This window comes from Triticum dicoccoides, chromosome 4A (genome assembly GCF_002162155.2).
Source record: "Triticum dicoccoides isolate Atlit2015 ecotype Zavitan chromosome 4A, WEW_v2.0, whole genome shotgun sequence".
NCBI classification, from domain to species: Eukaryota; Viridiplantae; Streptophyta; class Magnoliopsida; order Poales; family Poaceae; genus Triticum; species Triticum dicoccoides.
The window spans coordinates 618308737-618322210 of record NC_041386.1 but is presented as its reverse complement, the minus strand read 5'-3'; the positions used below and the strand labels follow the sequence as shown (position 1 = coordinate 618322210).

Here is a 13474-nt window from a genome sequence, read left to right as displayed (position 1 = left end):
AATGCCTCTAGATTGGATCTCGTGGTTCTGAAACTTGCGGCGGCTGAAAAAATGTTTCGTCGACTCCCCTAGGGTTTTGGGGATTTTAGAGTATTTATAGAGCTGAAGGTCGGTGGAGAAGCTTCCAGTGGGCCCCACTACCCACCATGGCGCGCTTGGGGCCTCTAGCGTGCCCTGGTGCCTAGTGGGCCCCACGGGCCTCCTCTGGTGCACTTCTTTGGCCTCCTAGGTATCTTCTGGGCAGAAAAAAATCTGCAAAAAAGTTTCGTGGCATTTGGACTCCGTTTGATATTGATTTTCCGCGAAGTAAAAAAACAAGCAAAAAACAACCATTGACACTAGGCACTATGTCAATAGGTTAGTCCCAAAAATGATATAAAGTTGCTACTAAATAAGTATAAAAGATCCAAGAACAATACTTTAATAGCATGAAACAATAAAAAATTATAGATGCATTGGAGACGTATCATCTGTCTTATTGTTCCAATCACCAACTTACATGTACCATACTTTCATACTCCCTCCATTCCGTTTTATAGTGCGCCTAACTTTTTTAGCAAAATTTCAGAATGTAGTGCGTATCTGCTCTTCTGCGCTACTTTAGACGATAATACCCCTTATCTCTTTCTTTACTCTGTTGCGCATCTTCTTCCTCCGCAATCCCTTTCTCTTGAGTCCGCATCGCCTCCGTTCTCAAAATCCAGCGGGGCTCACCGTGTCCTTGGCTGGTGTCTCCATGTCCAGCGGCGAGGCGAGAGGTGGCGGAGGCAACGCCGCCGCGACGGTCAGGGATGATGGACAGAGGAGGTGATGGGCGTCGCCGCTGATGGGAATCGACCGGCAGCGACGGAATCGCCCGGTGGCGTTGGTCCGACGGGGCCAAGATGGAGGGGCGCCTTTCATGGCGGCGACGCTGCTGTTCTAGGTCGAAAGGATACTTGTGCGCCCCTGCCACGGCTGGCGTGTCCGCGCCCCTGCCACGATTGCCAGTGGGGAGCAGGGCCACCAGTCTCAGGGTCTAGAGCTCGGCGCGCGCTGGAGGTAGAGGAGGCGCTTGACGAGGCCCTCGGCGAGGAGCACTTCCATGATCTCCACATGGTTGTAGTACGCAACCAGCCGCGGGAGTTGGGCGTCCGCGTGGAGCTCGTCCACCAGCCGTCAACACACCCAGCAGCTGCGCCTCGAGTTTTGCCAGCAACACGCGCGTGTGGCCGTCCCCTGCACCCTGCCGTTGCGCGGCCACAGCTGTGCACCGCGTCCTTGGCCGGCGTCCCCGTGGCCGGCATCTCCGACGTCCCCGCGGCTGACGCTTGCTTGTCGACCGGATGACTGCAAGGGCACGCGGCCAACAAGACCAAGAAATGGGGAGAAAGAGACCCGGAGAGAAAAATGGTGTACTAGTACTCTGTATGCAGAGAGGAAAATGCGGAGATATGAGATGCGAGGCGGATGGCTGCGCACATGGGGCCTGGACAAGCTCAGGAGCGGAGGGTTATTATGGTCCAAATTACATGTGCCAGCGCACGTCTTGGTATTGCAGCTAGAGAAGAGGCGCACTACATAGAGGAACGGAGGGAGTATTGTTGTACTTTGAGTCTTATGCAATAACACTATATAGTACAAAAAGGTGAGTGAAAGGGGCACATCCCACCCGCCACCAGCTTCCGCTCAGGCGACCCCACAGGGTGGCGCCCCAACCACTAGTTATACTTCATTTTGTTGTACACATTTTTTGTTTTCTTCCACTCTCTGTTCCATTTTACCCCAAGGTAGTTGCGTGAAGTGGCAAGCATTTGGAGAGCACAAAATAACACATTTGAGAAGAAAGAACGAGGAATTTTCGGACAAGAGCCATCCTTTGTGTTAGAAAATCGGGAATATATAGATATTAGGGAAGTAAAAAGAGCACGTAGTAAAAGCTGAAACTGGAGGAAGAAAAGGAATCGGTGGGAGAGAAAATTTCTCGAATCGATCCATAGGGTTAGAAGGAGGGAACAACGACACACAAACTCCCATTGAACACATCATTCTTTTGCGGGGTTTTCTCCACAGGTTTTTATAGGGATAGAAAAAGATGATGGAACGCGCGCGCGCGGAGGGAGGGGGGTGGAGGGGGAGATCTTACAAAATATCGAAGGGACTCATGAGCAAACGAACGAACGACGTACGAACTCCCCCTTTAGGAGTAGAGATTTCGGTCTATTAGTTCAACCAAAATGCCCTAGGTGTTCTGGTTGCCCTCAAGGGCCGAAACACCATTTCCTAAGAATTCGACAGTACAACACAGTTTTTTTCCTGGCAGGAAAAAATGCATCGGATTTGATCCTATGAAGAGGGCATATGTCCTATTTGCCGCTTGCTGCGACAATTGTCTGCGTATCGCACAAAGATGAGCCGAGCAACTGGCTGGCCCATTTAGTAGGTTTTGTTCCCAGGTTTCTCCGGTTTCCGGAACCCTCTAGAAAGTTATGGCCCAGTTTTTTTTTCCATTCTTTCTTTACATCTTTTTCAGTGTTCCCTTTTTATGAAGAACAATCAGAAAAATGTTTGAAAATTTCATATTTTTGTTGAGACAATTTTGAAAATTTCATAAGAAGTTCGGTTTTGTAAATTGCAGCAAGCCCAAGCAGTAAAACCCGGGCCGACGGTCCAGCCTCCTCCGTAGCACAAGAAATGGAGCGTCGTCTCGTCGCCGCTACCCGCTAGATCTCCGTTGAAACCCACCGCACTCCCTCCCTCCCCCCCAGATCCACCCACCCGACCCCATGGCGGATCTCGCCGTAGCGCCGCCGCGCGCGCCCGCCCCGCCGCAGCCGCCGCCGGCGGCGGCGGCGGCCAAGGACCTCTTCGGGGAGACGATCGAGGCGCACCCGCCGTGGTTCAGGCCGGAGGCCTTCCTGCGCGCGGGCTTCGACCCGGACGCCTACGTCGCCGAGCTGCGCTCCTACGTGCCCCTCGAGAGCCTCGCCGCCGAGCTGCGCTCCCACCTCGCCGCCCTCCGCGCCGAGCTCGTCGGCCTCATCAACCGCGACTACGCCGACTTCGTCGGCCTCAGCGCCCGCCTCAAGGGCGTCGACGCCGCCGCCGCCCGCATGCGCGCCCCGCTCGCCGACCTCAGGGACAAGGTCGCCGCCTTCCGCGCCGCCGCCTCCGCCGCGCTCGCCGCCCTCCGCGCCGGGCTAGAGCAGCGCGCCGCCGCGACCCAGGCGCGCGAGCTCCTCGAGCTGCTGCTCGACACCTCCCACGTCGTCTCCAAGGTTTCCGATCTCGGACTTGCTCCCGCTTTGAACAGACTCCAATGTGGCTAATTCGCTGCTCTGTACTTCAGTTTACACCACTGGTGGTCGATCCGACTGCATAACTAGTAGACTATCATCTGCCATTCTGGGTTGTCCCTGCATACAGATGCATCATCTCATTCACCTCACTGCAGTTTCAGCACCTAGTAGTATAAATGATCACATGTCCTTGCATACTTATCATCGGAATTGTGACATATCATGATGCTAGAATAAATGATCATATGTCATTGCATACTTATCCAAATTTGCAACAATATCATAATGTTAGAATAATGATCATATATACATATGCCATTGCGTACTTATCATCAGAACACATTGTAATGCTGAGATTTTTTTCTCGGCTATAAAAAAAATCTCCGCCATTGAACCGTTGACCATCAAGAGGGTTTCTATCAAGCTGGCCACTAAAGCAAGTCTGATAGTACATGTTTACCAATTTGTACCAGCCATTGCTTCATTTTTAGGTAGAGATTTTGCCCATTGTGTCTGAAATCTAAATGCCAATGTAGCTAGTTCATTAACACTGCTGGGTCTGACTGCATAAATAAATTACTGACTAAAATTTCACAGTTAGTATAAACGGTCACATGCCACTGCATACTTATCGAAATTTGCGGCGTATCATGATGCTGAGATTTTCTTCCAATGAAATAACTCCTCTGGCTTGTCATCCGTTGACCCTCCAGATTGTTTCATCAAAGCAAGTTTGATATGTGTTCACCAAATTGCTTTAGCTCATGTCGTGTCGTTTATGAAACCTAACGGTTTGTTTTGTTCATTCAGGTTGAGAAACTGATCAAGGAATTACCAACAGCACCATCTGATTCATCAGATGTTGAGGTTCGTTCAGTTGATAAGGGCTACTCCGGCAATGATACTACGTCACCAAATGTGGAGGCAGGGACAGATGTCAGAGAAACACAAAGCATTCTGTTAGAAAGAATCGCAAGCGAGATGAACCGACTCAAATTTTACATCAGCCATGCACAGGTTTGTGCCAACAGATAGTACTGGTCCTTTTCTCCTTGGGCATCTCTAGCTTCTAATATATAGAGTTTTTCTATGGTTTATGTAAGTTGTCGAACAGAACCCTAGGAAAATTACAACGTAAAATGTTTACAGATAGTTCACACGAAAATATTTGGTACGTGTGTCACCATTGAAAGGGCAGTATATATTGTCATCATAATATGTGTAATCATGTCTTAATAAAGTATGAGAAATAGCCAGTTGTATTTCATGGCCATGATTAAGTTCATTCACTTCTTGAAGTTTGTGCTAGAATCTTATTCTCAAACTGCCAAAGTACCAACCCAATTTTGTATTGGTAGCACTCATTTTATGTCTAACTGGATACATCATATACTCCCTCTGTAAAGAAATATATAAGAATGTTTATATTTCTTTACGGAGGGAGTACATTTTAATGCAACATATATATGATTCTTATTCTGTTATTATGGCAGTACAGAACCTTCCTTTTATTGAGAACATGGAGAAGAGGGTCCAAGGTGCTACAAAACTACTTGATGGTAGCTTGGAGCGTTGCTTTGTGGTTGGTCTAGAACATCGGGACGCAAAAGTGATATACAACTGCTTGCGTGCTTATGCTGCCATTGACAACACATCTTCAGCTGAAGAGCTTTTCCGTACAACAGTGGTCTCCCCATTGATTCAGAAAATTGTCCCTCAAAACTATGCAAAAGCTGTTTCTGGGGTATCTTCTGATGACCTGGAGGATGACTATGAGCAGATAATGCAATGTGTAGAAAAAGATTGCAAATTTATTTTGGAAATATCTTCATCAGGTAGCTGTAAATTCTGTTACTTCATATTCTGATGAAGCCTAAATGCTGCATATAGACTTAGATAGATAACATCTTATCGATTTTTGTTTCATTTGCAGCAAACTCTGGACTTCATATTTTTGATTTTCTGGCCAATTCAATACTCAAGGAAGTCCATTCTGCAATCATGAAGGGAAAGCCTGGGGCCTGTTCTCCTGGAAAACCTAAAGAGTTCCTGAGAAACTACAAAGCGAGCTTAAAGTTTCTTGACTTTCTTGAAGGTATGCTAATTATTCTGGCACAAGGTGGTTTGTTTTATGTGATTTGGTCTGCTAAGTCTACTACAGTACTATGCTTGCCTGCAAAGCCTGCTATTGTATGTTTTTGATTGTGTGTGTGTAACGACAATTAAATTGGTGAAAGGGAAGAAGGTCGTTGCTCAGCTGAGCAAGTAATGTCTCTAGCACCTTGATACGTAATCAAGTGGTAGAATCAGCTAGCAATGGTGTTGGCATTGAAGTTTGCATTGTATCCTATTACTTGTTGTGTTACAGAGAGTTGCAGAGCACAACACATCTCCATTTCTAAGTTCTATGAGGATGATGCTTACAATTATTTGAACTCATGGTTGACCTGTTATTTGTTCTGTAGGCTACTGTCCTTCCAAGTCTGCTGTAACAAAGTTCCGCTCTGAGCCTGCTTACACAGATTTCATGCGACTGTGGCATGTTAGTGTCTACTTTTCACTGAGGTAAGCATAAATATCTCTGTTAGTGTTATACACACACTTTAAAACAATGTTTCTCACTTCATTTCTACTGGTTCAACTACACAAGATTCCAGGAAATTGCTGGTGGTCTTGATGGTGCCCTTACAGCCACAATTAGCCCTGTCGGAGTGAATGAGAACCAAATGAAGCAGAAGCCATTATTGTTGAAGCAAAGTATTAAGCTATTAGAAAGTTTGCAGTCCTGCTGGAGTGATGATGTTCTTGTTTTTTCTCACTCTGATAAATTCCTCCGATTGTCCTTGCAGCTTATTTCAAGGTATAACTATCACAAATGATTTTTGTTTAACTTACTTTTCATGATTTATCATCCGGAGGCTGACCTTTTAGTTTCCTCCATGTCCTTGCACAATAAGGTATACAATATGGCTTTCTTCTGGTCTGGCTGCGCGTAATGCTTCTGATGGGAGCTCGAGTTCTCCTGCAGATTCTGAGTGGGCACTCTCTGTACCTGTGGAGGATTTCATATATGTATGTCGCATCTACAGATTTATTTGAAGTCTTACCATGTCATTTCAGTGACCAAGACCTAGCACTTCTCAGTACTGAGTGTTATCATCTTAGCTGTGTACACCATGTGTTACTCTTTTGAGTGTATGCTTTCGTTTTAAGTTAGTGGTTTATGAAATTAAGTTGACAATAAGGTGATTGGTTGACTCCATGCTAAAGATTTAGTGCTCAAGTCAGGGTGAAGTTGACTGGCTGACTACTTGTACTTTAGCTTTACCAGCATCATACATGGCGGGGTTCATATTGACAACTACGAGGCAATAAAAGGGCAAGGTGCAGCTTTCCTGTTGTCCTGGCCCGTCCTTCTGTAGTCCTTATTGCGCTCTGAATATGCTATAAAACAATGTTGCGCAGACCACGTAGCAGTTTGTAGGCTTGACAGACTTTTTTTCCATTGGATTAAAGGGTTACGATAATTTGATGTGCAGGTAATGCATGATGTAAATGCTGTAATTGGGGAGCTTTCAGAATCAGGCGACTTTGTGGGACGTGTGAATCAATTGCTAGCATCATGCCCCATTGAAGTACTTACCCTTGTGAAACAAAGTATACTGCAAGCTGTTGAGCCTTTGAAGGAGTTGTTGCCTAGCATAATGGATGTCATGATTGGGGTCATAGTTAAAAGGTCTAATGAGGTGAGTGGACCAATGCCAACAGAAGGGCAATACTATCATCATACATATCTTTTGTTCTGGCATGAAATATTGCTGAATATAGAAGCTAATGTTGCATTTGTAAATAATTTTATTCAATGGAGAACATTTAAGACTGTTCCTCTTGTTCTCTGATTGTAACTAAATTTTTTCTGAATTGATTGTAGGATCTGAAACACCTGAAGGGAATAACGGCCACGTATAGGATGACCAATAAACTTCCTGTGAGGCATTCTCCGTATGTATCTGGGATTTTGCATCCACTTAAGGTGAATGAACTTCCATGTTGGTTTTCTGTTTCTGTTCAACCGACAGCATTTTATTAGCTTAAAATTTCTGAGTTTATTGCTCTCTTCTGAGCAAGGTCATATTACATGTACTAGTTGTATGGTCTGCATTTGAGTTATGGCCATATACCTTTGTGTTCTTAGGTGTTTCTTGAAGGAGATCGTGTGCACTATTTAACAGAAGATGATAAAACTAAGCTGCGCCGTGGATCGACAGACAAGATCACGGCAACTTATTATGACATGGTATCCGAAGTAGTCAATGTGGTAAGTATAAGGATTGCCCGCCCGCCTTTGAAATTTCAGTTCTACCTTTCTACCTATGAGTTACTCAGATTGTATCTTTTCAATATGAAGGCAAGGAAAACTGAATCTTCGTTGCAAAGACTGCGCCAAGGACAACAAAAACGAATAGGAGGTAGTACTGATGCCTCAGATAACATCATATCTGACACCGACAAGATCTGCATGCAACTATTCCTTGATATTCAGGTTCGCTAACTGTCTTTTACCCTCATGCTCATAAAGCATATAGATTCATCTTTCATCAACTGGTTTTTCTTTGTGGTATTCCCCCTTTTGGTTCTTTCTATGTACAATCTTTTTCCCCTTACCAGATGTGTATCAGATGCATTGCACTCCTGCTGACACATTGTTTGTAGGAATATGCGCGGAACCTTCGCACCCTGGGAATAGATGCGAGAGAAATTGAATCCTACAGATCTCTCTGGCAGTGCGTCGCCCCTAAAGACAAGCAAGATAGCATCCGGTTTTGATGTAAAACACATTGTCAGTACATAGAACATGTTGCCTATAGGTCCTTGGGATTTCGTAGATATGTCTGGTGTTGTTCATTAGTTTGGAGATTCGTGAGACTTTTATGTAGTAGAGCGCTGGACCTTGATCGCTGTCATTGTTTGAATTTACTGGTCTGTCACCTCCAGAATCCAGATTTTACAATGAAATATTCAAAACGTGTATCATACATTTTCTCTCTGAATAACCATATAAATTTTACTGGACAATCTGCTAAGCTGTTGTACGATCAGAATATCAACTACTGTCTGTAAATGCAAGGCCTTTTGATTCTTTTTCACGGCCTTAACTATATCGGTTGGCTTGTGACAAGTTTTACAAACCGTCCTTATTTCCCAACCCGCTTCCCCTTTAATCCAGGAATGAGACAATTGTTGCAAAACTCAGGAAACCAACCACTGATTACAAATGCTCAAGAAAATGCTGAATCACAGCCTTGTGAATAATTCATGCTCCGATACATGTCTCGCTATAACATAACATCTCAACAAAACAACAGATTTGGCTACTCATTTCACAAAGATACAATCGCCACAGGTATGTTACAGACAGGGTGGGTGTCACTTCTTGAACCAGCTGAAGCATGAGCAGCCCTGAAAAAGAAGCAGACACGCACGTACCATCTATTAGATGCGATTTATCGACACTATCACATTTTCAATGAACCAAACACGACTGAGATATCGCTACCATAAGCAACTACTCTACCGCATAACACAACCCCTTAACAACCAGAAGTCCAGAAGTAACATTACTTAATATTTTTGCAATTGTTCTGCTAAGGAACTGTATATTGCAATGTTGGAGATGAAGCAAGCAATTATCTTAGGTATGGTGCACTATCTTGCATCTCGATGGCCAATGCTTGAAGCGGCGAAAACTAGTTCCACAAACAAAACAAGAGAATCTTTACTCCACATGTATGACAACATTTGTGGTGAAACCAACATCAACAAAACTACAAAAGCATGGCGGAACTGCTGACTTTGTATTCAATATTTTGCGACAATTATTCAAAGGAACTGTAGTTTGCACCGCTGAAAGTAACTAGTGCTTGGCCAATTTTCAGTTATTGTGGAACTAAGCATGGCGGTATGATCTCTAAAAGCAGTGGAGATGGAAGCAATCAATTATCTTAGGTATCTATACTAGGTGCACCATCTTGATTCTCAATGGCCAATGCTGCTGATATTAAAGCGGCGAAAACTAGTTCCACAAGCAAAATAGGGAATCTTTACTCCACATGTATGATAATAGTTTTGGTGAAACCAGCAGCAGTACACAAAATTAAAAGCAGACTCACCGAAGATTCATATCTGTCCCCTTGGTTGTAGCGGTCCTTGTATGCATGGCTGGTGCCGACAGTATCCGCACCGGACTGCTTCTCCTCCCTCACCTTCTCAAATATGTCAGTGAAACCTTCACCAGTCGAAGGATCTTTCTCATCCCAGTCTCCAAACTTTGGCACAGCTGATCCTCTCTCGGGCTGCACGTGCAAAAATCACACAACAGCACTTCAGAAAGTACACGTACCAGCAGTAATACTCATAATGCAATTACATTCTGCCTAATATATATTATTTCATTCATAGTCAGTATAGGAAAAGAACGGTTTTCATTTGACTGAGACTCAAAGAAGCAGCTACGGCTTTACCGTTTCATCGCCGCGCCCGGTTGGCCTCATCTTGGACCTTCCAGGTGTGGTGGGAGCAGAACCCCTACGATCCGCAATAGGAGATGAAACCCCACCTTTGTTTGCAAGCCTTGCCTGCTGCCGAGGATGGATGGGTGACCTCTCATTGCTTGCTTTCCTTGCAGCGCCGTCGTAGTTGGTCTGGTCACCATATCTGTGGTTAGGTGACTCGGCATGCGTTTTCCGGGCAGCGGCCTCGTGGCGACGGAGGTCGTCTTCTCGGGTGGCACGCCTTTCGTCCCTGTTCTTCCGCAGCCCCGGCTCGGACCCCGGCCTCAAGGGGGAGGCCTTGACCGACGGCGGGTCGTTCGAGGGTGCCTGTGCAGCGCCTTCATTGCGATCGTTTTGGTTGACAGGCCTCCCCGGAGATTTGCCCATGCGGGCGTTTTCGAAGTACTGCGTGTAGCCTTGGCCTTCGTCCTCCCAGTTCCCAAATTTAGGAACTCCTTGATGTTGCTGGTACGGTTGAACAAGGAAGTAACTTGTTAGTATTAACATGTGATGAGCAGATTAAATTAAGACGCGTAATTTTCTAGGCAAGGCACTTGGCATACTAAATGAACTCCAGAGACCAGAAGCACAACTGGACAAAGAGATAAGATAATGGTTCAGAGCATACAGAATACTGAACCTTGTAATCTACTCTGAACACAAGATTATGATAGGATAATGGAGTATTCCTTGGGCATGTTAATCTACTCTGAACACAAGATTATGATAAGATAATGGAGTACAATACAAGATGTTGCCACTTGAGCATGTTTTGTTTCATATAAGTATAACACACACACGCGCACACACACACACACACACACATGAATAAGATGTAGAGGGGAGTTCCATTTGACTAATCATCACTAAAATAAGGATTGCTATTTGACCTCGCCTGATAGCATAATGTTTGCTCATTTCAGTCTTGTTGTGTCAACTGCAGTTTTGTTCAACCAATCATATTTTCATCAGATCAAATTGTACTAGTGGCCTAGTGCATAAGACAACTAAGACAACCCAAACAAGCTTTGGCACCAACTATCCTTGTACCACGGGATACGCAACAAAATCACATTTCTGGATGCACAAACAGAAAGACTAGATCTTGGTTGCCATTTTGGTCAAAAATGAAAAATCGGCACATTTATTCCATGGAGAAGAAATTGATTCCATGGAGAAGAAATTGACGCAATCTGTCTCCCCACCAGCCAGCCAGGCAGCAAGCAGAGTATGACAAGTTGGTCAAACCATCTGAAGGGGAAGAAAGGGAAGGGCATCTCTGCCATCCGAAGGCGATTCCTTCCAAGAAGAAATCCCACATGGCGCAGACGGCAAGAGGGAGCGGCGGCCGCCCAAAAGAAGAATCTTCCCTACGACACCAGTCAGCCCACGGATCCGAGCAAACACGGCCACCCCACGTCCCCACCCCCACCTCGGAGACAGCGGCGGCGAGCCTGCCAACCAACCAATCATGAATGGAGCGAGGACTTACGGCCATTTCCGCCGGAGAAGGGCGTCGGCGGCGAGTCTCGCCCCTGCCGGCCTCCTGGATGGATGGATGGGATTCAGAGAAGAAGCAACCGCCGCGTCATTCAAGGGATGAGGAGGAGGAAATCGGGAGGGCCAATAGGAGGGGAGGGGGTAGGAGGAGGAGGAGGACCGGACTAGCGAGACTAGGCGAGGGAGAAAAGGGAGTAGCTGGGAGAGGAGAGGAGGGGAGAAGAGTCGTGGTTCGGATCCTTCTTCTTCTTGCTGCTGCTGCTTCCTGTTCCTAGTTCCTACTATACCTATCGCCTTAATAATACTGCCTGCTGCTGTGCTGGAGGGAGGGAGTAGTCTCCATCAATCATGGTGTGGTGTCCGCCTTTAACTTTGGCTAGCTACCTCTGCCGCTAACCTATCGTCAACAGTAGAGTGACACAAGAGAGAAGACTAGTACTGGCTGACTGCTTCTTGCCATACTAATGTGGAAACAAGAAATCATATTTACCGTTCATGTAGTATCTAGCATGCATGTTGGTGAATTTTAGCTTTACTTTGTGGAGTGTTACATTCGTCTTTTTTTTTACTTAAGTGTTACATTCAGATAATACTTCAAGACAACACCCTGCGTTGCGTGCCCTTCTCTAAGAGCAATGCTACACCTACGTAAACCTGGCTACGTAACTTACGCAATAAGTAATAACAAGCGTGGATGATTAGGATTGGTCTTTGGGTGAGGCCGGGGCCCACCGGCCTGAAATCAGGGAGGATGTTTAGATTACACACAAGGTTTCGTAACTGTACGTAGGTTCTTTCGTACGTGTAGGATTTTCGCTTCTCTAAATGCCCTTCCCCGCCCCACCCAATTTTCATTAGTGGCCCCGCCTCACTTCCTAACCACCTCATAATCCCCCGGTAAAGTCCGGTTAGTCTAGCATCTCTTGTTACATTCGGTGATGCGCCCACAAGCACCCTGTGTGAGTAGGGGTCGCGGCCGCAGGGCCGGATCTGGGCTCTGCGGGCTGGCGGCCTCGGATTAGATGGCGCGATGGTGCACACACACGTTGCCGGGGCAACGAGGGTGCGAGTGCCGCAATGGCGTGTAGTTGCAGGAAGTCGGCCCTGTCCTGGGCTCCTGCGGGCCTGTGGCTGGGGGTCAATGGCTTGGTGCGCAGGCGCCGCCCAGCGCGGAGGATTCGCTAGCATTGCTGCCTAGCATGGGCGTGGTGTGGCGTTGTGGGGGGCACACCGACTAGATTTGGGCTCAACTCATTGTGTTGGAGGTTCGAGGCAATAACTACTCTGTCTTGCCTCTAGTGGGTGTGTGGCGGTAGGGGTGGGCAGGCCGACCAGGCCCCATGCGCCGCCAGCGTACTCGTTGCGTAGGGGGTGCCTGGTCCAGTGGAGGTACTTGTTGGCCTTGGCCGGTACTGTGGGCGTGGTGGTTGTGCTGCTCCAGATGAAAGCCTGGTCGGTGCTTGTCGGCAGGCGGCGACGTTATCCTCCTTGGAGGCGTCGTTGGGCAGATCTATACATCCCCAGCTCTCGGATAAAGATCTCTGAGCGAAAGCCTAGATCCTACTGCAGGGTCGGGCATTGTCATCATCTTCAGCGTTGTTTCCCCTCTTTAGGGCGTTGTCTTGAAGAGCTTTGTTCCATTGATGCTTCCCGCGGGTTGGACGTGCATGACATTGCGTTCGGTTGATGTTTGTCCGTCGATGTGTGCGGTTAGGCTTCTATGACAACGATGTCGAAGACGTCACTACGAAGATGCATACAAGGTTAGATCGGATAGTTACCAACTTTGAGTTGCAGCGGAAGAACAGTTGGCATAGATCATTCTTGAAGTCCCTCTAACCATACACGGTAATCCCTTGAACCATCCACAATGATCCCTCGAACCGTACACGGTAATCCCTTGAACCATCCACAATGATACCTCGAACAAAAGACCGAAAGCCCGACCTCTCTACGTGTTGCACGCGTACGGGCTTCACAATCCGGTAGTGCTTCGCCGTCCAGAGCTTTGCGTCACCGAAGAACTAGAGGAGGGAGAAGAGAACTCACAAGGCTTCTCAATTACGAGGACTAGAAAATAGTAAAATTAGTTCAAGTCTAGATCAAGAAGGGGAGAGCTAGAGAGGGGGGCGCCCAAGATCAAAG

General features: G+C 46.6%; 2 protein-coding genes across 2 annotated transcripts; one reads left to right on the top strand and one right to left on the bottom strand.

Moving 5' to 3' along the window:
• Positions 1 to 2750: 2750 nt before the first annotated feature.
• Positions 2751 to 8354, top strand: LOC119287403 (conserved oligomeric Golgi complex subunit 2-like). The gene is made up of 12 exons (XM_037566939.1): positions 2751 to 3257; positions 4089 to 4295; positions 4777 to 5113; positions 5212 to 5373; positions 5744 to 5843; positions 5929 to 6138; positions 6236 to 6350; positions 6818 to 7024; positions 7210 to 7311; positions 7474 to 7596; positions 7687 to 7821; positions 7992 to 8354. Exons 1-12 carry the CDS (start codon positions 2766 to 2768, stop codon positions 8103 to 8105), a joined length of 2304 nt encoding a protein of 767 aa, XP_037422836.1. The 5' UTR covers positions 2751 to 2765; the 3' UTR covers positions 8106 to 8354.
• A 170-nt stretch (positions 8355 to 8524) lies between these two features.
• LOC119287404 (RPM1-interacting protein 4-like) lies at positions 8525 to 11555 on the bottom strand. Its single transcript, XM_037566940.1, has 4 exons — positions 11322 to 11555; positions 9800 to 10294; positions 9449 to 9631; positions 8525 to 8738 (listed from the first exon to the last, which is right to left on the bottom strand). Exons 1-4 carry the CDS (start codon positions 11325 to 11327, stop codon positions 8706 to 8708), a joined length of 717 nt encoding a protein of 238 aa, XP_037422837.1. The 5' UTR covers positions 11328 to 11555; the 3' UTR covers positions 8525 to 8705.
• Positions 11556 to 13474: the final 1919 nt, after the last annotated feature.

What these genes read in the sequence shown, in the direction of transcription:
- LOC119287403 (XM_037566939.1), top strand. Translation starts at nt 2,766, where the DNA reads ATGGCGGATCTCGCCGTAGCGCCGCCGCGCGCGCCCGCCCCGCCGCAG. An exon ending in TTTACATCAGCCATGCACAG is followed by an intron (nt 4,296 to 4,776) that starts GTTTGTGCCAAC and finishes ATGGCAGTACAG; the next exon opens with AACCTTCCTTTTATTGAGAA. An exon ending in AACTATTCCTTGATATTCAG is followed by an intron (nt 7,822 to 7,991) that starts GTTCGCTAACTG and finishes CATTGTTTGTAG; the next exon opens with GAATATGCGCGGAACCTTCG.
- LOC119287404 (XM_037566940.1), bottom strand. An exon ending in CCGGGCGCGGCGATGAAACG is followed by an intron (nt 9,632 to 9,799) that starts GTAAAGCCGTAG and finishes TTGCACGTGCAG; the next exon opens with CCCGAGAGAGGATCAGCTGT. An exon ending in GGGACAGATATGAATCTTCG is followed by an intron (nt 8,739 to 9,448) that starts GTGAGTCTGCTT and finishes CTTCTTTTTCAG; the next exon opens with GGCTGCTCATGCTTCAGCTG.